The sequence below is a fragment of the Equus caballus genome, chromosome 12 (genome assembly GCF_041296265.1).
Source record: "Equus caballus isolate H_3958 breed thoroughbred chromosome 12, TB-T2T, whole genome shotgun sequence".
Classification (NCBI taxonomy): domain Eukaryota; kingdom Metazoa; phylum Chordata; class Mammalia; order Perissodactyla; family Equidae; genus Equus; species Equus caballus.
The window spans coordinates 39,952,668-39,973,474 of NC_091695.1; the positions used below are offsets into that span (position 1 = coordinate 39,952,668).

Consider the following 20,807-nt stretch of genomic DNA (forward strand, 5'->3'; position numbering starts at 1 on the left):
CCCGGTCACACAGAGGCAGTGGCAGGACTGGTATCAGGACCTTTACCTCCGCTGCTATTTCCAAAATAATCTAGATTTTTGTCAGAAATGGAAAGCTGGAGTGTCACTCACTAGGGAGAGAGGGTCCTCACAGAGGCTGGTTTCTTGTTGCCTTTGCTCAAGTAAGCTCTGTGGGCCCTGTTTCCCAATTGTCTTGTTTCCACACTCACAGACCCCTTTTCACGGCCCATCCCCATTTCCTATGTTTAATCACACACATCTCAGTGAGAACTCTAGGGCTTTATTATGAGTGGAGTTGACTGTTAAGGAGCCCCCTCTCCAAACTGTCTGCCCCACCCTCTTCCTCTCAACACGTCCCTCCAGGGCAAGCCACTGGGTCATTATGCAAGAGGAATCTGGAAGAGTCTAAAGGAGCAATGCTTTCTCTGCAGTCCTCTGAAACAACCACTCAGTCCTCCTGGCTCCCGATGACAATCTTCTGGCAGAAGAGGCGAGAGATTTAGCTCTTATCTTCAAGGTCCTCCATGTCTATATCCTGGGGGGCTTTTGTCTTCTTTTTTGATTTAGGCTGTGGTTCATTAGTCCTGGCTGGCTTTTGGGGGGCTTCCACTGAGCAAAGGAAAAGAGGAAGCATTAAAGAACCTAAATGAATTCTGGTTGCCCTCTCACCCCACCTTTGTGCCCCAGCCTCACCTTCCATGGCTGCTTTCTCTTTCTGGGCAAGCCGGATCTGCTGGAGGAGTTTTCGGCGCTTCTTCCCAGACAGAGTAATGTTGGCACGTGCACTGGACCTGAAGGGTTGGTGAGAGCACAGATATCCAGGTTAACCTGAACCAACGTAGGCCACACAAGTGGTTCTGGCTATTGAAAAGGTCTTCAAATCCAAGGCAAAGAATGTTTGAAAATCTGGGCTCTAAGGTAGTGAGTTAAATCTCTCCAGCACTTAGACATTAACATACTTTGCATAATACTTATCTCAACGCGTACCTAAAGTACTTAACATTAAATGTTAAAATTTAATATATAGTAGAAACTTGTAAGGGCAAACTCTATTTTTTTCCTCTATTCTCGATATTTCTGACACCAGATGTGTGGAGGTTATTCCCACATGAAGCAATTCTCCAATTCTCAGTGGGCATTAACTGAGTGTCCTACGATTTTCACTCAATTCTGACAACATCTACCTGGAGACAGCATCAGATACCATAGGTAAGGGCTCAGTCCCACAAGACTTCCCCCACTTCAGACGTCAATCACGTGTCCAGATTGTCACCTGTACTCCTGATTGACCAGCTATAAATCGGGGTCCTCATGATACCCTTCTGAGACTTGATAATTTGCTAGAACAGCTCATAGAACTTAGAAAGATTTACTTGTATTTACTGATGTATTATAAAAGGATACAAGTCAGGAACAGCCAGATGGAAGAGACCAGGAGTTCCCATGCCCTTCCCAGGTGCGCCAACCTTCCAGCACCTCCACCTGTTCACCAACCAGGAAGCTCACCAAATCTCCCTTGAACAACAGTTTTCAAAGAGCCTAATCTCCAGCCCTCCCAGCCTTCCCAGAGGTCGGTGGGTTGGGCTTAAATTTCCAATCCTCTAATCCCTTGATCTTTCTGGTGAGCAGTCCAACCCTAAGTCACCCATTAGCACAAACTTTGGTGTGCTCGAGAGGGATTCCTTATGAAATAAAAGACACTCCTGTCACTCAGGAAATTTCCAAGGGTTTTAGGAGCTGTGTGCCAGGAACCAGGGATAAAAACCAAATACATTTCTTTTTTTTTTTCCTCCCCAAATCCCCCCAGTACATAGTTGTATATTTTAGTTGTGGGTCCTACCAAATACATTTCTTATACCATAAAACTCTGTAAACATTTACAGTGAAGAAGTCAATTAAAAGGTGGGATGGGAACGCTTCCCCCAAGACTCAGGGGGCCTTGAAACTTACATACAAAATCCCACATGTGCCTTGTGAAAATTCATCGAGTTATTCGCACGCTTACGTGTGCGCTTTTAAATTTACTTATAAAAATCTATGTGAATGTATGATGTTACTTGGGGAGGTGGGGGATTCGATAGCTCTCCTTAGATTCTCAATGGGGTCGAAGACCCAAAGAAAGGTTGTTACCTAGCGGTGTCGTGAGAGGGTAGCAGAGTTTAGACACAAAACACAACCAACAAACGTTCCTTGCATAAACGTGAGTGCAAAAGGAAAGCAGAGAGGTGTTAGCTTCTCCGGAGCTCAGCAGGGAAGGAAGGAGACTCGGTGGGGAGCATCGAGGGGAAGAGGGTTTGGCACTCACGCCCGCTTCTTGAGGTGGTGCCGCGTGATCAGCCCTTCGTCTATGACAGCCCCAACCACCCGGTGCTTCAGTCGCCGCTGCCGGTTCAATACCCGCCGTCGCTTGAACAGCTTCTTCTTCAGCTCCTGCGAGGGAGGAAGATGCTAATCAGACGGAGGCCACGCACCGCGAACCAGGATCCCCGCACCGGGAGACTGGCCCACCGAGCTCATCTCGGGCGAGATGACAGGGGCTCTGGGGCGCTTGGGCAGTCAGGGCTCCCACACAGTCACCGTTCGGGGCCGGTTGATCTTTCCCCCAGGAGCTCCCATGGCCGCGCTGCGATCCCGGCTCCGGGTCGACGTTTCCGCCTAACGCAGGGTCCGGGTGAGCCCCGCCCCTCAGCACTCCGCAAGCCAATGGCAGCGCGGGGGCGGGGCCTGGTCTATATAAAGGATCTTGGCCAGGCGTCGGGCCTTTCCCGCCGCGGAGACGGAACTACTGGAGGTGTGCGTGGAGGCCGGGTGGGGGTTTTGGGTGGGGCCTACGGACCCTCCTTTTCTTGGCGGGGATCAGGCGTGCGGTCCCGGTCCCCGTAATGTACGGAGGAAGAGGGAAAGGGCTGCAGCCCTCTCGGCGTCATGTCTTCGGTGCCGGTGGCTTCCAGTCCGCCGGTTCTATCCTCAGGCGCCGGGACACGGAGCTCCAAGGAGGAGGGCAGCACCGAGGTGCAGCGGGCTCTTCTTCCCTGGGATGCTCACGCCTTCTTCGGTTTCAGGTCTGTGGAGACGCCCCAGGAGCCGGACCTGCCGTATCGCCTCGTCTCCACTTGCCGTTGCAACCAATAAAGGCCTTTCGCACCGTGGTAGGTGTGTGTCCGCGTTCTTTTCCCGGAGGCTGCAGAGTTAGGCTACACGCGTGATTCCGCAAAGCGGATTTTTCAGGTATCTGGCCTGCCTTGTCATCACCTCCAGATGGTCGCGCTGCGCCGAACCTTCCACGTGGTGACCCTGGCGGCGGGGGCGCGCCGTGCGTTGACGGGTAGGGAAGGTGGACAGAGTGGGCGGGCAAGGTGGGTTCTCGGTGAGTCGGGAATCTAGTCCCTGAAAATGTGGCCCTTAAAACCCCAGGGTACATTGCACCATTTTTGTAGCCGTCTGATAGTACTCAGGCGCCGGGTGACACGTGTCCTCCACTCGTGTCCACAGGCTCCCTGGCTGGTAGCTGCCTGGCAGACCGCTGCCTCTGGGATAAGCTCCATGCCCAGCCCCGTCTGGGCAGCGACCCCACCTTCGACTGGTTCTTTGGATACGAGGAAGCCCAGGGGCTCCTACTGCCGCTGCTGCAGGAGGCACGGGCTGCCTGTCCACTTCGGGTGTTGGATGTGGGCTGTGGGACCTCAAGCCTGTGTACAGGCCTCTACACCAAGTGCCCGCACCCCGTGGATGTGCTTGGGGTGGACTTCTCTCCTGTGGCTGTGGCCCACATGAACAGCCTCCTGGAATGTGGCCAAGGCCAAACACCCCTGTGCCCTGGGCACCCTGCCTCCCACCTCCACTTCATGCAGGCTGACGCCCAGAACCTAGAGCCAGTGGCTTCCTCAGGCTCCTTCCAGCTAGTGCTAGACAAGGGCACCTGGGATGCTGTTGCCCGGGGTGGTCTGCCTGGAGCTTACCAGCTGTTGTCAGAATGCCTGAGGATCCTGAGCCCCCAGGGGACCCTGATTCAGTTCTCAGATGAGGACCCTGAGGTGCGGCTGCCCTGCCTGGAGCAACGGTCCCAAGGCCGGACTGTGACTGTGCAGGAGCTAGGCCCTTTCAGGGGCATCACCTACTTTGCTTACTTGGTTCAAGCCTCTGATTAAAGACTTTAGTCCTGACCTTAGTGCTTCTGTTGGAGAAAGAGAGAGGGTTGGAGAGAGCTTTGTCCTTGCAAGATGGCTGGAAGATGAGGATTTGAGTCCTGGCTTCCACACTTACTACCTGGGTGCACATAGTATTGAATGTTTCTGTGCCCCAGTTTACTCATCTGCAAGGTGGGAAAAATACCTGGAGTTCTGGGGATTACACACAAGGACAGGAGGAACATTCAGCAGTGCCAGGCACAAGACGAGTGCTAGAGAAGGTACAAGTGGATGGTTCCCCACCCCCAACGAACTGGAACTCCTAAAAGCACAGATGGGAATTCTCGATCCAAATCCCAGCATTGACGAACTTGTGTGACCCAGTTGCCTAACCTCTGTGTCATTTTTCTCACCTGTAAAAGGGAAAGACTGTTAAAGGATAGGTAGAAGGGTTTCATAAACAAACCTGGGTGAAATGTTCGAGGGAGAGATACTCACCCTCAAAGCTCCTGGGAGGCAAGAGATGGGAATATTCCACAAAGCAGCTTCTATAGGCACGGGAGCGTGTGGCTGGGTCCCAGAGAGGACAGGGACTGGAGGCTTCCTGACACTCTGTGTCCTCAGGACTCCAGGAGGCATCTTGTTCTACCTGTTCCTGCCCCCAGCTGAGTTCTGGGTTAAAGCTTCTTAAGGGAGATCTGGGGTCCAGTGGGCTCCAAGTCCAGCCTAGGGGGGAGGCAAGTTAAAGAGCTGATTAACGGGCCAGCCTGTGGCTGAGTGGTTAAGTTCGAGCGCTCTGCTTCGGCGGCCCAGGGTTTCGCCGGTTCGAATCCTGGGCGCAGACATGGCACTGTTCATCAAGCTGTGCTGAGGTGGCATCCCACATGCCACAACTAGAAGGACCTACAACTAAAACTATACAACTATGTACCGGGGGGCTTTGGGGAGAAAAAGGAAAAATAAAATCTTTAAGGAAAAGAAAAGAGCTCATTAACAATGAAAAATATTTCAGATATATTGTGGAATTTTTTAGAGATAAAATGAATTTGTGCAATTTTTTTCCTTATAAAAAGGTAATACAGTGGGCTGGCCCGGTGGCGCAGTGGTTAAGTTTGCACGTTCTGCTTCGGTGGCCCAGAGTTTGCCAGTTCGGATCCTGGGTAAGGACATGGCACCGCTGGGCAAGCCATGCTGTGGTAGGCGTCCCGCATATAAAGTAGAGGAAGATGGGCATGGATGTTAGCTTAGGGCCAGTCTTCCTCAGCAAAAAGAGGAGGAGTGGCAGATGTTAGCTCAGGGCTAATCTTCCTCAAAAATAAATAAATAAAAATAAGAAGGTAATATAGCAATTATAATGAAGAGCCTAACTTCACAGCCTCAATTTCCTCATGAGGGGGAAAATATCTCCCTCATTTCATTCTGAAAATTATGAGGTAAAAGTGTTTAGCACAGTACCTGGGACATAGTAAAAACTCAAAAAAAAAAAAAGCTATAACAATAAACAGACATGGGGAAAAGTCTGGAAGAGAAGACATCTGAAATGTTAACTGTCACTGGATAGTCAGATTTGAGGTAATTTTATTATCTCCCCCCCCACAACAATGTAAATATTTTAAAATATTAAAAATACATATTAAAAGCTGTCACCCATCCGACATCAGAACTGCTCTGAATTTTATCAACTTTGCCAAGCCCCTTAACCTTTCTCTCCCACCCGTACATTTTTCTTCATTATGTTTCCTGAGCACCTGCTGTGAGCCTGATACTGCTTAATGCAGGGGACACAGCTGAGTTTTCCATCTTGGTCGTGGCCAGAACATCCAGCTCACAATGGCCCCACTGAACTAGCCACCTCCCTCACCTGGCTCTTCACTTTGGTCCTGGAAGAAGACCTCCGCCTCCTCTTCCTCATCGGTGAGCAGCAGCAGCTTCTCATGAGGCCACCGGAGCTCCCCACTCTCTTCACTCACCTCACAGGCTTCCACCACAATGGAGGGCCGGCGGGTCTTTTGAGAGACAACCTGAATGGGGACAGCAGGGAGCTTGGGCCAAATCGGAGGACGAGCCAGCAGGAGGACACAGGGTGGAGAAATACTAACCTGAACATGCTCGTGACCTTCAACCCTGCCAATTTCTCCTCTGTCGTTCCAGAGAGGGTTGGTCAGCCTAGGACTTTCTGGATGCTGGGAGGAGCCTGGGCTGTCTCTAGGCCAACGCCCATCCTCGCTGCTCCCTGGCACAAGGGCCATAGGTGCTGATTCTTAAGCGTGCAGGGTGGTTGAGCTCAGAGTGGAGTACCCCTGCCGAGTGTACCCCACAGACTGCTCCTTTAATCTTCTTTGGAGCCTGGCCCCGTAATCACTTCTGAAGAGAGGAGGATGACGTGCTAGGAGATTATGGGCCTTCCAGGGGAGGGGAAAATCCCAAGAGGTAGGATAGGAGCTTTATTTCTACTCACTCCCTGGTGACACTGGGAAAGGCAGGAGGAGTAAGAGTCCACAAGGGCACCTGGATTAAAGCCCTGTGAGTGAAGAGATTTGATAACAAACTTGCAATTTCCCGGGGCCGGCCCGGTGGGCCAGGTGGCGCAGCCATTAAGTGTGCATGGTCCGCTTCGGCGGCCCGGGGTTCACGGGTTCGGATCCCCGGTGCGGACATGGCACGGGCTTGGCAAAAGCCATGCTGTGCTAGGCATCCCACGTATAAAATAGAGGAAGATGGGCACAGATGTTGGCTCAGGGCCAGTCTTCCTCAGCAAAAAGAGGAGGAGTGGCAGTAGTTAGCTCAGGGCTAATCTTCCTCAAAAAAAGAAAAAAAACCTTGGGATTTCCTGATTCCTTTGCTTCCTCCGTCTCCCAAGTTGAAACGTTTCTTTGTATCTTATTTAATGAATATTTATATGGTGTTTACTATTTGCCAGGAACTGTTTTAAATGCTTTACATACAAACTTTTAATTATCCTAAAACGATGAGATAGATACTATTATTTAGCCTCATTTTCCCATGCAGAAACCAGGGCACAAAGAACTTAAATGACCAGCCCAGAGTCACACTTCCCCAAGCTACAATTCGGTATGTTACACAAAAACCAGAGTCTTCACGGCAGAAAAAAAAAAAAAAAGCGAAGGGTATATACCATTACGAGAAAAGTAACGTTTACTTTTAGCAAGTTTATTTAACAAGTAAAATAAAGAAAAAGTATATAAATACACCCTTTTCCCCACCAAGTACACTTGGCTTTGAGTTTCTGTTCAGGAGTTGAAGGGATTGAAGGGGGTCGATAGGCTGATGTGTATAAATATCTGGATGTCCACTATGTGCTGTATTGAAGGAGCACAAATTGTCGTAGGAAACCACATGGCAAAGTCCTAGCCCTCTATTGATCAGGAAATTTCCGAACCTGGCAATTGTAAAACCCACAACAACCATGAAGACACACACTCTCCCCTTAGCAATGCCACTCCAGGTTTCACAATGGGCACCGCTATCGGCCCTCAGTGTCAACACTTCTTGACAGGCTCAACCTTCTCACCTTAAAACTAGTCTTAAAAGAGGCCGGCCCCGCAAGACCGAGTGGTTAAATTTGCGTGCTCCGCTTCCGCCGCCCAGGGCTTCGTCAGTTTGGATCCTGGGCACGGACATGGCACCGCTCATCAGGTCACGTTGAGGGGGCGTTCTACACAGCATAACCAGAGGCGCTCACAACTAGAATATACAACTGTGGAGGGTGGGGCTCTGGGGAGAAGGAGATGGGCAACAGATGGTAGCGCAGGTGCCAATCTTTAAACAACAACTAGTCTTAAAACCCAGCAGCTCCAGAGTCTAAAACGTTTCGCAGGTGAGGCCCTCTCTAGCCCGGCCCCTTCTCTATGGTTTTCTCTGTGGGTCGCTCTAGCCCGCGCACGGGGCAGCGAGACGGCTGGGCTACCTTTCTAGGCTGCGGAGGACTCCGGAGGGCGCCTCGCTGGTGGCGGGGTCGGTCATGGGGACCGTGCGCAAAGCGCTGATCGTGGGCGCAGTGCTGGGCGCTGGGGCTGGTGTGGGCTCCGCGCTCTTTGTCCTCGTGACCCCGGGAGAGCAGCAGAAGCAGGCGATGCTGAAGGTGGGAGCAATTGGGAGTGCGAGGTGGGGTGGGCGGACGGAGAGCTCCGGGCTGGGGGCCTGGACTATGAACCTCCCTCATTGCCCGCAGGAGATGCCGGAGCAGGACCCTCGGCGCAGGGATGAGGCGGCCAGGACCAAACAGTTAGTGTTCGCCACTCTGCAGGAGGCAGCGACCACGCAGGAGAACGTGGCCTGGAGAAAGAACTGGAATGACGGCGGCGGCGGGAGGTCAGGGTGACCCGGAACTTGCCCCCGTGGGCGCTGGGACCCCCTCTCCGGCGCAGGAGTCCGAGGCGGTCCTTCACTTCCGTGGGCCTGGCGGGGAGTCCGGACCCGGGATGCCACGCGGGGTCGGGGTGCTGCCGCCGGGTGAGCACTTCCCCCCGGCAACCTTGCACCGACTGCGCTTTAACGCCCACATCGCGGGCCGGGGCGTCGGATGTGGCGAACTGAAGGAACCAATAAATCACGTTCTTCTGTCAAGTCAGCCCCGCGGTCGGACGCCTATAAATGCCTAGAGTTTTCTGGGGGTCGGTGCTGCGGGCGGGGATTACCGTGGCTCCCACCTGTCCGGCCTCGGAAGCTGAAGCCCAATAGGCATAGCGACCACGTTTTCAAAACACAGGTCACGTGGTCTGTTTGAAGGTACTTCAGGGGATAACCAAGCGACATTCTTGAAATCGAAACTATCCTGGAAAGTCTTGTAGCAATAGATGCCCTTAGAGAACACTTCTGGTTCCCGTCTTCGACTGAGGTTAGAGAGGGGCTTCTAGCACTTAACATGTGCCACTATGCCTCCTGGGGCCGTTATTCAACCTTTGGAGGCCCACTTGCTAGGAGTAGTAATGAAAGGAACGTGCTTTGCGTCAGACAGATCTTGATTCAACTCCTGCATGTTACAAAACCTCTCTGAGCCTCAGTCCTGTTCTACAAAAGGTGATAATTATCTTGATGGTTGTTGTAAAAAGATTAATTTAGAAATGTCAAGTGCAGTGCCTGGGACAGAGCAACCTGGCAGTAAATATAGTGGAGTTTTTCCTCAACGTTTGGTCTGCAGTCTTTTCAATCTCTGAATCCAGTCAGAGGATCTACTGGAGATGCACTGAAGGGATGAGAAAAAGCTGTCACTGGGGTCACAGACCCACAACCAGGTCAACCAATTCACTTCCCTTTTGTCTATTTTATATCCTGTGGTTCCAAGCAAGATTGTAATGGGAAAAAAAAAAAGGCTGTTTTTATTAAAGCCAGAACACTAAATAAAGCTGGTAACACTGAGGTGTATACTCAGATATGAGCATTGGTGCCGCTTTCAGCTGCTGAATGGTGAAGTCATAAGCTGAATACATGTGTCAAGTGTGAGCTTTACACTTTCACTGTGGCTTTTCCTAGCCAGGGAATGAGAGGAAGGTCATCAACTCTTCCAGGGAGCACTAGGGAGAGTGATCAGCAGCGGGGAGAGGGGCTACCATGAAGGAACTGGGTGGTTCAGAGTCTGACCCCTAGAGTTGGGCTCCCCAGGTGTGTGTCCAGGTTCTACTACTTACTGCCTGTGTGGGTTTGGGTAAGTCATGTATTTCAGTGTCCCCATCACTAAAATGGGATAATTGTACCTATCCCTAGATAATGCCTTCATATCTCAGTTAATATTCTTAGCACAGAAAGTCACTGTAATGCTGTCAATGTTTGTGAATGGCCACGTATAAATATAACCCTTTTAGTAGCTGATACTTATTGGGAACTTACTAGGCGCCAGGCACTGTGCTAAAGCACCTTGTATCAGCATTATGTAATCCCCACAACAACCCCAATTAACAGGAATTATCATCTCTATTTTACTAAAGAAGAAATGAGGCTTAAGCTAAGGCACATAGCTAGTGAGGATTTCAGGCTTATGCAACACCTTCCATAGGAGGAAAAGGTGCATAAGTACCCCCGCACCATTCCCCCTTCAACTCTCAAGCAACTAATCAGACCTAGAGATCAGAAAAAAGTCTCTTGTTGGAAACTTAAGATGAAGAATAGGGTCTACTCTAAAAGCTTTCCCTGAGGCCCGGCCCTGTGGCCAGGTGGTTAAGTTCGCATGCTCTGCTTTGGTGGCCTGGGGTTTGCCGGTTCAGATCCTGGGTGCAGATCTGTACATGGCTCAAGCCATGCTGTGGTGGCATCTCACACAGAAGAACTAGAATAACCTGCAACTAGGATATACAACTATGTACTGGGGCTTTGGGAAGGGGGGTTGTGGGGAAGAGGAAGATTGGCAACAGATGTTAGCTCGGGGCCAATCTTCCTCACCAAAAAAAAAAAAAAAAAAAAAGCCTACTTAAAAAAATTTAAATAAATAAAAAGCCTTCCCTTTAGCTTCTTCCTCTGCCTCAGTTTTGACCCTCCCAGCCATGCAGGAAGGAGTCAGGGACATACAGAACTCAGAAGGTCTATTTATTAGGAAGGAGATGTCAGTGCTTTATCAAAGATGACGAGGTCAGAGAGGGACGGTGAGATGAAGGCCTCTCAGCTGGGACATTTCTTGGCCACAATGAGGACAGCAGAAGGCACAAGTCCTGAAGATGGAAGAAAACAGGTTTGAACCACCACAATACTTGCTTTTTGCTCCCCAAATTCCTGGCCTCACACTATCTCCACAAAGTCCCTTCTCTTTGCATCCCTTCCTTTCTCAGGCATGCCTCCTATCCCCCACTAAGTCCTCTTTCAGGTCCCACATGTCGTACCCAGCTCCTGCAAAGGTCTTTCCATGTCAGCCTCTGAGAAGGCCCGTCGGGGGAAACCACTGAGCAACTGGACTGGGTCCTGGCCCCCTCCAGGCTCCTCCCCACGGTGGAGCTCCACATAGAGCCTCACGGCTGCCAGCTGTTCCCGTGCCCGGAAGGTCTGGGTCAGCGAGGTCCCATCTGGCAGCCTGACCTGGAGGGCAAGGGAGAGATACAGTATTGTGAACGTCAAAACTGAATGAAGTGCCCAAGTAAGGAAAGAAGAAGAGCAAAGTTGGCTCCTTCCTCTTCGACAGACTGAACAAGCATAATTACTATTTAAAGTCTTAATGAACAACCACTTATGCTTTGCTTTACTAAGCACTGAAGAGAGTCTCTTGGATCCCTCACAATTTAAGAAAGACAAGGACAGGATTATACAAAAATATCTGGATAAATAACGCATCATGCAAATAGGTGTGTGACAAACCAAATAAAAACATTATGAACAAGTAAAAAGGTAAATGCTGAGTAAGAGGAAAGTATGGATTTAAGTGACTGGGCAAGTGAAATTTGATATCCTCCCCAAGAGTAGAGGAGATAGGATTTCAAAAGTCATTTACAAAAAAGGGAGAGGTTTGGCAAAGGGAACATAACTGAAAAAAGCTCTGGGCTGCGTGCCTTCCAGGCCAACAAAGGGTTCCAGGAATCAGAATCAGTACCTGTATGCGACACTGGTCATATTCCCGCTTGGTGGGAGGCTCCTGGCTGGGAGAGGAGGGAACAGGACCTGGCTCTGTTGCTGGTGGCTGAGAACCCACACCACCACCATACTGAAGGACAAGGTAAAAAACTGGATCAGGCACTCAGCCACCCTCAGGAGAAACACTGGATAAGCCCATCCCTTCCCTCTAAAGCTAGAAAACAGGATTTACTAGCAGCCCACCTGTTTCGGCACTCTCTGTCTTCCCAATCACCTACCTTCTTGGCTCTTTCTGCTTTGTCCCTTTCGATCTTCTCTCGGACTCTTTGTCTGGAATGCAGACAGGAAAAAAGTAGGTCAGACTTGACAAAGCAAATCTTGATTACTTTCTCATCTCTTATCCGACAACCCCAGCACCCAGACCTGGCTGCTAACTCTTCAGCCTTTTCCCTCCTCCGCTCCTCGGCAGCCCGGCGCATCTCATCTTCCTGTAGCCGCTGCCGGGCGGCTGACAATTCTTGCCCTTGTCTCCTGCGCTGCCGTTCCCGTTCCAATGCCTCCCGTTCCTCTCTTTCTTCACGTTCCCGCTGCTTCTGAGCCACCAGCTCCAACATCCTGTGTTGCAGAAAGGAAAGAGCTCAAGAAAAATGGACATGGATTGGGAAAGTGAGTTTATAACAAGGGACTCAGAAAACAAAATCAGGGAACGCGTGTCCCAAGACAGATGAAAGAAACAAAAAGGAAAAGGCCAAGAGAGGACAGAGGCAATGTGGAAAGTTCAGAGTTCTGTGACCAGACTTGCGTCCTGGGGAGAGGTGGAAAGTGACTCTCAGAAATGTAGGTTCCTTATTATACCTCTTGGTCTGTTCCTGTCTTTCCTCTTCACTCAAAGTGGGTTTGCCTTCTCCCGCAGCAGACCCGGGTCCTATAAACACGGAATCAGTATTACTACCCGTTCAGAGCGTCCTCGGACCCTCCGAAATAATCACCCCGTGTCCCTCAGTCAGGACCTTCAGGGCCACCCTGCTCCGAGGGGGTGGGTTCCCGTCCCAGGATATGTCCAACGGGGGCCGCCAGCGGTTCGTCCACATCGGGGTCGTCTTCGTGCTCCATCAACCTGGCAGGGAAAGTCGGGAGGGAGGTTAACACTGAGGCTGCCCCTCCCAGCAGTCCCCAGTCCCCTGCCGCCCGGTCTGAGCGCTCACCAGTCCATCGCAGCCTCGATGCCCTGGTTCCCTGTGAGGGCCAGAGCCTTCTCCCTGGGGGCAGAAACACCGTGAATAGCGCCCACGAGTCATGGCGATGGTCGGGCTGGGGCGCAGAGCAGGGCCAGGCCGGGATAAAGGCCCGGACAGGTCCGTGACCCCCGCGGGCCGGGGTTAGGGGGCTCCCTTACGCGCGTCCCTTGGGGAAGCCCATCTCTATGAGACTCTCCAGAGCCGTCAGCTCCGCCATGGCGCCGCCACCACCGCTTCCGCGGGGACCTGGGGGGGCGGGGCGAGAAGGAGGGCGGAGGGGATCAGCACGGGGCGCCCCCGGCCCGCGCACAACCCAGCCCCGACGGCCCCGGCCGGGCGCTCGCTCACTCACCCGGCAATGGACCCACCACGGCCACGGCCGAGAAGAAAGCCGAGGGAAAGCGGAAGTGCCCGAATCTGTTTGGGTCACGTGGAGGCGGACGTGGACGGGTGCAGCCGAGGTCCAAAAATGTGCAGGTCCGGCCCTGCTGGCGAGACCCGCGAGGGCGGGGATTTTGCAATCCCGGGCGCCCCGCGGCGGTGGAACAGCGTGTTGTAATTCTGAACGCCATGGACAACATCAAGCCAGCTCCGGGAGATGGTTGGTCCCTTAGCGCAACCAATTGGAAAGTTATTTGGCAATGTTTACCAGGGGCGATGGAAATGTGCATACTCTTTGACCCGCTCAGCCTCCTCGGGGAATTGAGCCATCCTCGCCCGCCTGCCAAAGGAATCTTTGCAAAACATGACATCTGATCCTGTCATCACCTCCCTGCTTAAAAATTCTTCCTGACACCCCGGTCACCCAGGATGAAACCTAAATGCTGGCAGTCTGGCTCCCTTCTGCCCCTTTGTTTGTTAGAGCCCCTTTTGTAAAGTGAAAATAACCATAGCACCTACCTGTCGACGAAAATAATCCATAAATGAAAATTGGGGTGAGTTTATTCTGAGCTAAAATGTGAGGACCATGGCCCAGAGCCTTTCTTCCCCAAGGAAGAAAGGGCACCAAAGAAGTGGGGTGCACAGAGTGGTTATATACCCCGAAAGAGGATGTTTCACATATGATTGAAATGTCCCTTTTACAATAGCCACAGGACTGCTCTGTCGGCACAGCGATTGATGGACACAGCAGGTAGGTCTGCTGTCTTGGTGGACACAGCAGGGCGGCAGGTCTGTTGTCTCGAGCTGGGTGGTCACAGGTGAGCTGGGTGGTCAAAAGTGAGCACAGCAATCAGTTCCTAGCCTAAGGAAAGATGCTTATCCTTGAGGAAATGCCAATGTGGGGGGAAGTTGCACCTTTATCTTAAGGGCATTTGTTCTTGCCATAGTAAATGGTTAAAGCAGATATACAGCGCATGCCCCATGGCCACGTCAGGCCCTTTTGGAAAAAGAAAGTCAGACCCAATTAGGTTTACACCAAATGGCTTCTTCATATGCTCCAATATATCCTATTGCTTGCCATTTCTGTTTGTCATAGCTTAGGTGCCTGGCAAGACTGTACTGTGTAAATGTTGGCAGTACTCAGTTTCATCTCCCACCACTGGAGGGTAACGTGCATATTGCAAAACAGGCCCTCTCCCTTCTCCAGGTCTTTCCAGCAACCAGTCCCTCTACCTGAGATGTCCTTCTTCTTTTGTGGGCTTGGTTAACTCCCAGTCATTTTTCAGACTGGGCTTTAGGTTTGCTTTTTAAGGGAAAACTGCTTTGACCACCCACTCTCCACTTCCCGGCTCCAGTATTTCCCAGCTCCAGTATTCACCCGGTTAAGCACTTATCCCTCTGCTGTGTAGTCATTGTTGACTATTTAGCCCTCCACCACCACATAGGCTGTTAGATTGCTAAAGGTAAAGCTCACTTTATTTATTTTTAGTTTTTGTTTTTCTTTTGAGGAAGATTAGCGCTGAGCTAACATCTCCCACCAAGCCTCCTCCTTTTTTTTTTTTTTTTTTTTTTTGCTGAGGAAGACTGGTCTTGAGCTAGGATCCGTGCCCATCTTCCTCTACTTTATATGTGGGACACCTGCCACAGCATGGCTTGACAAGCAGTGTGCAGGTCCCCACGCACCTGGGATCCGAAACTGCAAACCCCGGGCCGCGAAAGTGGAAGGTGGGAACTTAACTGCTATGCCACCGGGCTGGCCCCCTAAAGCTCACTTTAAATGTTTATTAGGAGGTAAGTAATAATAAGGTATTGATATTGATAATATATGTGCTAGAGACTTTTATATGATTAATGCATATTTAATCATCACAATAATCCATATGATATAGATACTATTATTAGTCACAGGAAACAGACACAGAAAAATGAGATAATTTACCTCAAGTTAGAAAGCTGGGGGGCCGGCCCGGTGGCGCAGTGGTTAAGTGCGCATGTTCCACTTCTGCAGCCCAGGGTTCTCGGGTTCGGATCCCGGGTGCAGACACGGCACTGCTTGGCTAAGCCATGCTGTGGCAGGCGTCCCACATATAAAGTAGAGGAAGATGGGCATGGATGTTAGCTCAGGGCCAGTCTTCCTCAGCAAAAAGAGGAGGATTAGCGGCAGTTAGCTCAGGGCTAATCTTCCTCAAAAGAAAAAAAAGAAAGAAAGAAAGCTGGTAAGTGGCAGAGCTGGGATTGAAACCCATGAGCTGTGCATTCATTAAACCTCTCTGCTGTGTTACCTCTCCACGGTGGAGTGAAGAGCGTCAGCCTGGAGTTGGGCAGCTTGGGTCCAAATCCTAACCCAGCTCCTTGCTCGTAGCTTCAAACCATTTAGAACCTTAAATTTCTCATCTTGTCTTTAGTAAGGAGACAATAGAGCCAGCCCTGGTGGTCTAGTGGTTAAGATTCAGCACTCTCAGCACCACAGCCCATTTCCGGATTGTGGAATCACACCGCCCTCTCTCAAGTCATTCTATTGTGGCGGCCCGCATGGAGAGCTCAACTAACAACTAGGATACACAACCACGCACTGAAGCTTTTAAAAAAAAGATGAGATAGTAGGCCCTCATTATTTGTAAATGAATAAATGCTGGGGAAATACAGGGATCCAGTAAAAAAGGCACAAAGTATTCACTACAGTGTGATAAGTATATTATAGACAACCAATGTATTCTGAATTTATTCTAGAGGTCCGATCATAAAAGAATGATTAAATTGTATAGTCCTGCCTCTTTCACCTACTTCCAGGTAAGTACCTATAGAAATACAGAAAGATACACAAACAAGCAAGGATGTCCATAGCAAATGCCAGAGGCAACTTAAATGTTCTGTTGTATATTGTTTTTTTTTTTTAAGGTTTTATTTTATCTTTTTTCTCCCCAAAGCCCCCCCCGCCCCGTACATAGTTGTATATACTTCGTTGTGGGTCCTTCTAATTGTGGTATGTGGGACGCTGCCTCAGCGTGGTCTGATGAGCAGTGCCATGTCCGCGCCCAGGACTCGAACCAACGAAACACTGGGCCACCTGCAGCGGAGCGCGCGAACTTAACCACTCGGCCACGGGGCCAGCCCCCCTGTATATTGGTTTGATATGTTTTCAAATCCATTTGCTTATGAGAAAGACAAAAAAAATTTGTTTTGATATAAGAATGAAGTAAGTTGTGTCAAGATGTCATCAACTCATCTGTTGTCATTGTTAAGAACTTAGTAGCCCAGCTGCCGAGGGGCCTTGCTGAGGGCTTATGATAAGAACATACGGAGAATCAACTATGGCAAGGGGACATTTAGACTATTACTACCCAGAGGGTGAGGAATATCTGAGAGTTTTCGTCTGGGCATGACCTGAATTGTTTTTCCGAATTTTCATCTCTGCTTGCCTGGACCTGAGTTTTTGTCAGGTCATGACTTTGCTGACCTGAATAAACTCTCCAAAGATCTTGGGGTATTAGCTCCTACTGTGGTAGGGGTGACTCTCTTAGTGGTAGTGGTGACAAACCTCTCAGCAAACAAGTGAAGGAGATCAACCTGCCCACCAACACCAGCACTGTCATTCCCTGGCAATGTGCTCTATCAACAGGGGCTTGTCATGTCTCCCAAGTGCCAGAGTATAAAAAGGTACGCCTCAAACTCAATTTGGACTTTATTCCTTTCATCTCTGCTTCCCTGGAACAATAGCGTGGTTAATCTTTCATTGGTTTGGAGTATGTTATGTTATTTCTTTATTGGCTTCTTATGAGACATTATCCTGTGTGCTATTGGCTTGTGAAACTATTATAAATCCCACAGTGAACCTGTGTTAAATAAAAAATTGGCAAAGACAGCCTCAGTCTCTGAGCAGGATTTTTGCTCCCCAAAACGAAACATGTTCCAATAAAGAGCAAGGGCTACTGTCAGTTACAGAGCATCCTCCTAATGGAAAGTTATGCAGCCTTCGACATAACTAAGGAGGCTCTGCAACATGGAACACTCCCCATAATATATTGAATGCAAAAAGAAAACAGGTGCAGGACCGGCCTGGTAGCGCAGCAGTTAATTTCGTACGTTTCGATCTGGTGGCCCCGGTTCGCCGGTTTGGATCCCGGGTGCGGACATGGCACCACTTGGCAAGCCACGCTGTGGTAGGTGTCCCACATATAATGTAGAGGAAGATGGGCATGGATGTTAGCTCAGGGCCAGTCTTCCTCAGCAAAAAGAGGAGGATTGGCAGCAGATGTTAGCTCAGGACTAATCTTTTTCCAAAAAAAAAAAAAAAATTGCATTGCATAGAGAAAGATCTGCTCTGCTACAGGCAATGACCTCTTGAGGAGGAGGGGAACTTTCACTTCATACTCTTCAGTATTACTTAACATTTGTGTAAGTGTTACTTTTATAATTTTTTAAAAAGTTATAAGACCAGTAGAAGTGAGGATTATACCCTGTAGCAACTTAGACTTTTCTTTTCTTTCTTTCTTTCTTTCTTTCTTTTTTTTTTTTTGCTGAGGAAGATTCACCCTGAACCAACATCCATGCCAATCATCCTCCATTTTTTAGTATGTGAGCTGCCAGCACAGCATGGCCACTAACAAAGTGGTGTAGGTCTGCACCTGGGATCAGAACCTGGGCTGGTGAAGTAGAGCACACTGAATTTAACCCCTAGACCACCGGAGCTAGCCCATCTTAGACTTTTCTACATTTATTTAATTTAAAAATAAATTCAAAAGTATGTATACTACTCTGAAAAATAGGTGTGTGGACAGGGAATTGAAAAGAATCATGAAAAATGAAAATGTCTTTTATGTTTCCTTTAATGTGACAGTGGATATACAATAAACACACATGGAGGTAAAGTGGGGGAAATCCCTCAGTATTATTGTATTATTATCATTTTTTCACCAGCAAAAATGCAAGCTTGTCCCAGACAGCAGCTTGGGCAATCCCTCTCTTCTCCACCCCACATCAGTCATTTATTTCTACCTGCCTCAGACACAGGTGGATTTTGACTCAGGGGTGCCCCTCCTCAATATCTGAACAAAAGGCAGGAGAAGGAGTGGTTTCTGGCTTCAAGCTCTCATCCTGCTGTGGCTTATTCTCAGACTCCCACTGAAGACCCCCCCGCAGTGGCTGAGCCCTTTTGAGTGTGTATGACAGGGGTCAGCTAACTATAGCCAACCCCTTCTGGGCCTGATTTCTAAGGCCCGTGAGCTAAGAATGTTTTTTGCATTTTTAAAAGGTTACATGCTTATAGAAGTACCTCCATAATATCTTCCATGTTATCCTCTGGAACGCAAAGCCTAAATTAGTTACTGTCTGGTTTCTTCAAACAGCTGCCGACCCTCTCTCCTTCCTAAACCTCAGCCTGGGGCAGAGCGGAAAGTCTGGACCTCCACGAGCTCTCAGATCGAGCAAGAGACTCAGTTCTGCTCCCGTCCAGGCTGCGCGGGGCAGCAGCGGGCCGCCACCTCCTCCTGAACCTGGACTGGCTTGGATTGGCCGGAGATGCCCCGAGGCAGTTCAGAGCCCCGTGGCGGGTCGGGTGGCCGTGCGGCGGGGACAGCCCCAGCGCTGGCGCAGGAAGAAGTGCCAGACCAGGGCGGCGCAGCTCATCAGGGCCAGCGCCGTGCCCACGCCCACGGCCGCGTGGACCAGGGTCTGGGGCCTGGGGGGCACGGTCAGCCGGCCGCAGGGCCCGAAGGCTGGGCCGTCGGCACCCTCGATGCCCTTGCCATCCGCCCAGGGCACACTGCTCTCTCCGGCCGCGTTAGCAGCCACCACGCAAACGACATAAGCGCCCCCAGGCTTCAGTCCCTTCAGTTCTGCCCTGCGGACGGTCGAGTTGAGGGAGGGCCCCTTCTGCGGAGCCCCGCTGCCTTCCCAAAGCAGCAGCCAGTACTCGTGCACCGGGGAAGAAGGGGCACACCAGTGCACCACCGCGAGGCCGGCCTCGGCCACCACGCGCACTTCGCCCAGGCGCGGCTGCTCTGGCCGCAGGGCCGGGCTGGAGAGGCCGGGGCACAGGCAGGGCGTCGGGCTGGCCCTCTGCAGCTCTTGGCAAGGCAGCTGCAGGTGCCGGCAACGGTCGTAGTCACAGAGGACAGCTGGGAAAGGTGGCCACGCTGTCTCATCTTCCTCCTCTTCCTCAAAGTCTTGAGGGGTCAAGGGCTCCGCTGTGGGCACCAAGGAGGTGACAGCCAGGAGCCACAGAAGGCAGGGAGAACCCAGCATGGAGTCTGGAAGGGAAGGAGGCATATAGACTGTTACTGATCAGCCCCCAGGCCTTCCAGCCCCGGACCCTTAACAAAACCCCTTGGGGCCAGGGAAACAAGTGGGGACCAGGAGGAGGAGAGAGGAGGGAATGAGACAGACGCACTCACTTGTCAACGCACTTCTAAACAGCCTACGTGCTTTGTTTTTGGCAAAAAAGAGTAAAATCTGGTTTGAGGTGAGAGAGACAGAGTGTGACCAGCAATGTGTGAAACACTAGAAAGAGTTAATGAATAAACAAAGTGCTGGGAGAGAGAAGAGGAGGAAATGATTTACTCCACTTAGGGAAGAAAGGTGGAATAATTCCCAGCTGCCACCCAGAGAAAAGAACTGAGTAAAACAAGTATCAGTCAGCGACACACAGAAAAACCCAGAAAGGAGGCATTAGTGAGAAAGAAGAGAGGAACAGAAGAGGGAAGTAAGGAGCCTGAATTCTCACTCCCCACCTGTGGATGGAGTCCTGGTCCCTCCAGCCTGTCCCACCTCCCTCCGCTCCTCTCTGGCCCTCTCTGGCCCGACGACGCAGCCCCTCACCAGTGGTAGGCCTTGTTGCCGCAGGAATCTACGACGAGACGTCTGTGGTTATCAGGCTGAAGGGTCCCCAGGAGCACAGGCTGCGCAGTCAGGTTTTGTCAGTATCTTCAATTTCAATTCTGTTTTGGCTCGAAGCATTTATACCCTTTCAACCGTGATGTCACCACCTAGCCCCCCTCCCTCTGCCCCCTCTTCCCCGTGAATGCCAAGAACAGGGCTGCTCCCTACAGATGGCCTGAGTCACAGGGCCAGGGATGCGGGAAGCCACATGCAGCGGTTTCAGCTGGAGGCCAGGATGCCTGGGTTCTGAAAGGGGAGTGGAATGTGGACAGCAGCCAGGAGCTGAGAATCAATCCAAAGGCTAGAGTCATGTGAAGGGATGAGGAGGGGAGCAGAGGGGAGAGCCACCTGGCTGGTGTCAGAGAGGAAAACAGCTGTGGACAGCATGGGGCCTGGGCTACAAAATGCTGTTTCAGTACAAATCATACCACATCCATGGCAGTCATTTCCTGTCTCCTGCCTCCTCATGGACAGAGAACGGGAGGGGTGCAGAGGCCAGAATGATGTAGCGCAGCTCTCCGGACCCGCCCTACACTAACCCCCTCCCCAGAGGGAGATGAGAGTCACGTGGATGGAGTAGGCACGATAGGTTTTCTCTCCTTGGACTTCCAAGACTTATGAATGGAAACAGCTGTGCCTAAAATAGTCCAGGGGCTGGAGGCCTTCCCCAGGG

General features: G+C 50.8%; 5 protein-coding genes and 1 non-coding gene across 11 annotated transcripts; 3 read left to right on the forward strand and 3 right to left on the reverse strand.

Annotated features, from left to right (window-relative positions):
• Positions 1-260: 260 nt before the first annotated feature.
• Positions 261-2,678, reverse strand: C12H11orf98 (chromosome 12 C11orf98 homolog). Of its 2 annotated transcripts, none has more exons than XM_014729620.3 (4): positions 2,578-2,678; positions 2,306-2,430; positions 694-791; positions 261-609 (listed from the first exon to the last, which is right to left on the reverse strand). In XM_014729620.3, the coding sequence occupies exons 1-4, from the start codon at positions 2,614-2,616 to the stop codon at positions 500-502; spliced, it is 372 nt and encodes a 123-aa protein (XP_014585106.1). In that variant the 5' UTR covers positions 2,617-2,678; the 3' UTR covers positions 261-499. The 2 variants fall into 2 exon arrangements, with proteins under 2 accessions (XP_014585106.1, XP_014585107.1); XM_014729621.3 differs by having other exon boundaries at positions 2,509-2,662.
• CSKMT (citrate synthase lysine methyltransferase) lies at positions 2,660-5,615 on the forward strand. 3 transcript variants are annotated; one of them, XM_023654232.2, is made up of 4 exons: positions 2,660-2,791; positions 3,063-3,153; positions 3,259-3,325; positions 3,493-5,615. In XM_023654232.2, the coding sequence occupies exons 3-4, from the start codon at positions 3,259-3,261 to the stop codon at positions 4,146-4,148; spliced, it is 723 nt and encodes a 240-aa protein (XP_023510000.1). In that variant the 5' UTR covers positions 2,660-2,791; positions 3,063-3,153; the 3' UTR covers positions 4,149-5,615. The 3 variants fall into 3 exon arrangements, with proteins under 3 accessions (XP_023510000.1, XP_023510001.1, XP_023509997.1); XM_023654233.2 differs by having other exon boundaries at positions 2,689-2,793; positions 3,063-3,149; XM_023654229.2 differs by lacking the exon at positions 2,660-2,791 and having other exon boundaries at positions 2,883-3,149.
• On the forward strand, positions 2,837-2,985 carry LOC111776146 (small nucleolar RNA SNORA57). The gene has a single exon (XR_002812100.1). It is a non-coding gene; the product is annotated as a small nucleolar RNA SNORA57 (small nucleolar RNA).
• Positions 5,616-7,690: 2,075 nt separating the features above from the next.
• Positions 7,691-9,520, forward strand: UQCC3 (ubiquinol-cytochrome c reductase complex assembly factor 3). Its single transcript, XM_001494826.7, has 2 exons — positions 7,691-8,229; positions 8,320-9,520. Exons 1-2 carry the CDS (start codon positions 8,110-8,112, stop codon positions 8,467-8,469), a joined length of 270 nt encoding a protein of 89 aa, XP_001494876.1. The 5' UTR covers positions 7,691-8,109; the 3' UTR covers positions 8,470-9,520.
• A 1,126-nt stretch (positions 9,521-10,646) lies between these two features.
• UBXN1 (UBX domain protein 1) lies at positions 10,647-15,438 on the reverse strand. Of its 2 annotated transcripts, XM_070230016.1 has the most exons (11): positions 15,198-15,438; positions 13,230-14,081; positions 13,036-13,123; positions 12,845-12,898; positions 12,650-12,756; positions 12,495-12,564; positions 12,063-12,254; positions 11,918-11,969; positions 11,659-11,769; positions 10,958-11,150; positions 10,647-10,789 (listed from the first exon to the last, which is right to left on the reverse strand). In XM_070230016.1, the coding sequence occupies exons 2-11, from the start codon at positions 13,627-13,629 to the stop codon at positions 10,740-10,742; spliced, it is 1,317 nt and encodes a 438-aa protein (XP_070086117.1). In that variant the 5' UTR covers positions 13,630-14,081; positions 15,198-15,438; the 3' UTR covers positions 10,647-10,739. The 2 variants fall into 2 exon arrangements, with proteins under 2 accessions (XP_070086117.1, XP_001502810.2); XM_001502760.7 differs by lacking the exon at positions 15,198-15,438 and having other exon boundaries at positions 13,230-13,617.
• A 2,628-nt stretch (positions 15,439-18,066) lies between these two features.
• LRRN4CL (LRRN4 C-terminal like) lies at positions 18,067-20,691 on the reverse strand. Of its 2 annotated transcripts, XM_070230028.1 has the most exons (3): positions 20,563-20,691; positions 20,075-20,193; positions 18,067-19,506 (listed from the first exon to the last, which is right to left on the reverse strand). In XM_070230028.1, the coding sequence occupies exon 3, from the start codon at positions 19,499-19,501 to the stop codon at positions 18,791-18,793; it is 711 nt and encodes a 236-aa protein (XP_070086129.1). In that variant the 5' UTR covers positions 19,502-19,506; positions 20,075-20,193; positions 20,563-20,691; the 3' UTR covers positions 18,067-18,790. The 2 variants fall into 2 exon arrangements, with proteins under 2 accessions (XP_070086129.1, XP_005598299.1); XM_005598242.4 differs by lacking the exon at positions 20,563-20,691 and having other exon boundaries at positions 19,987-20,189.
• Between the last annotated feature and the right edge of the window lie 116 nt (positions 20,692-20,807).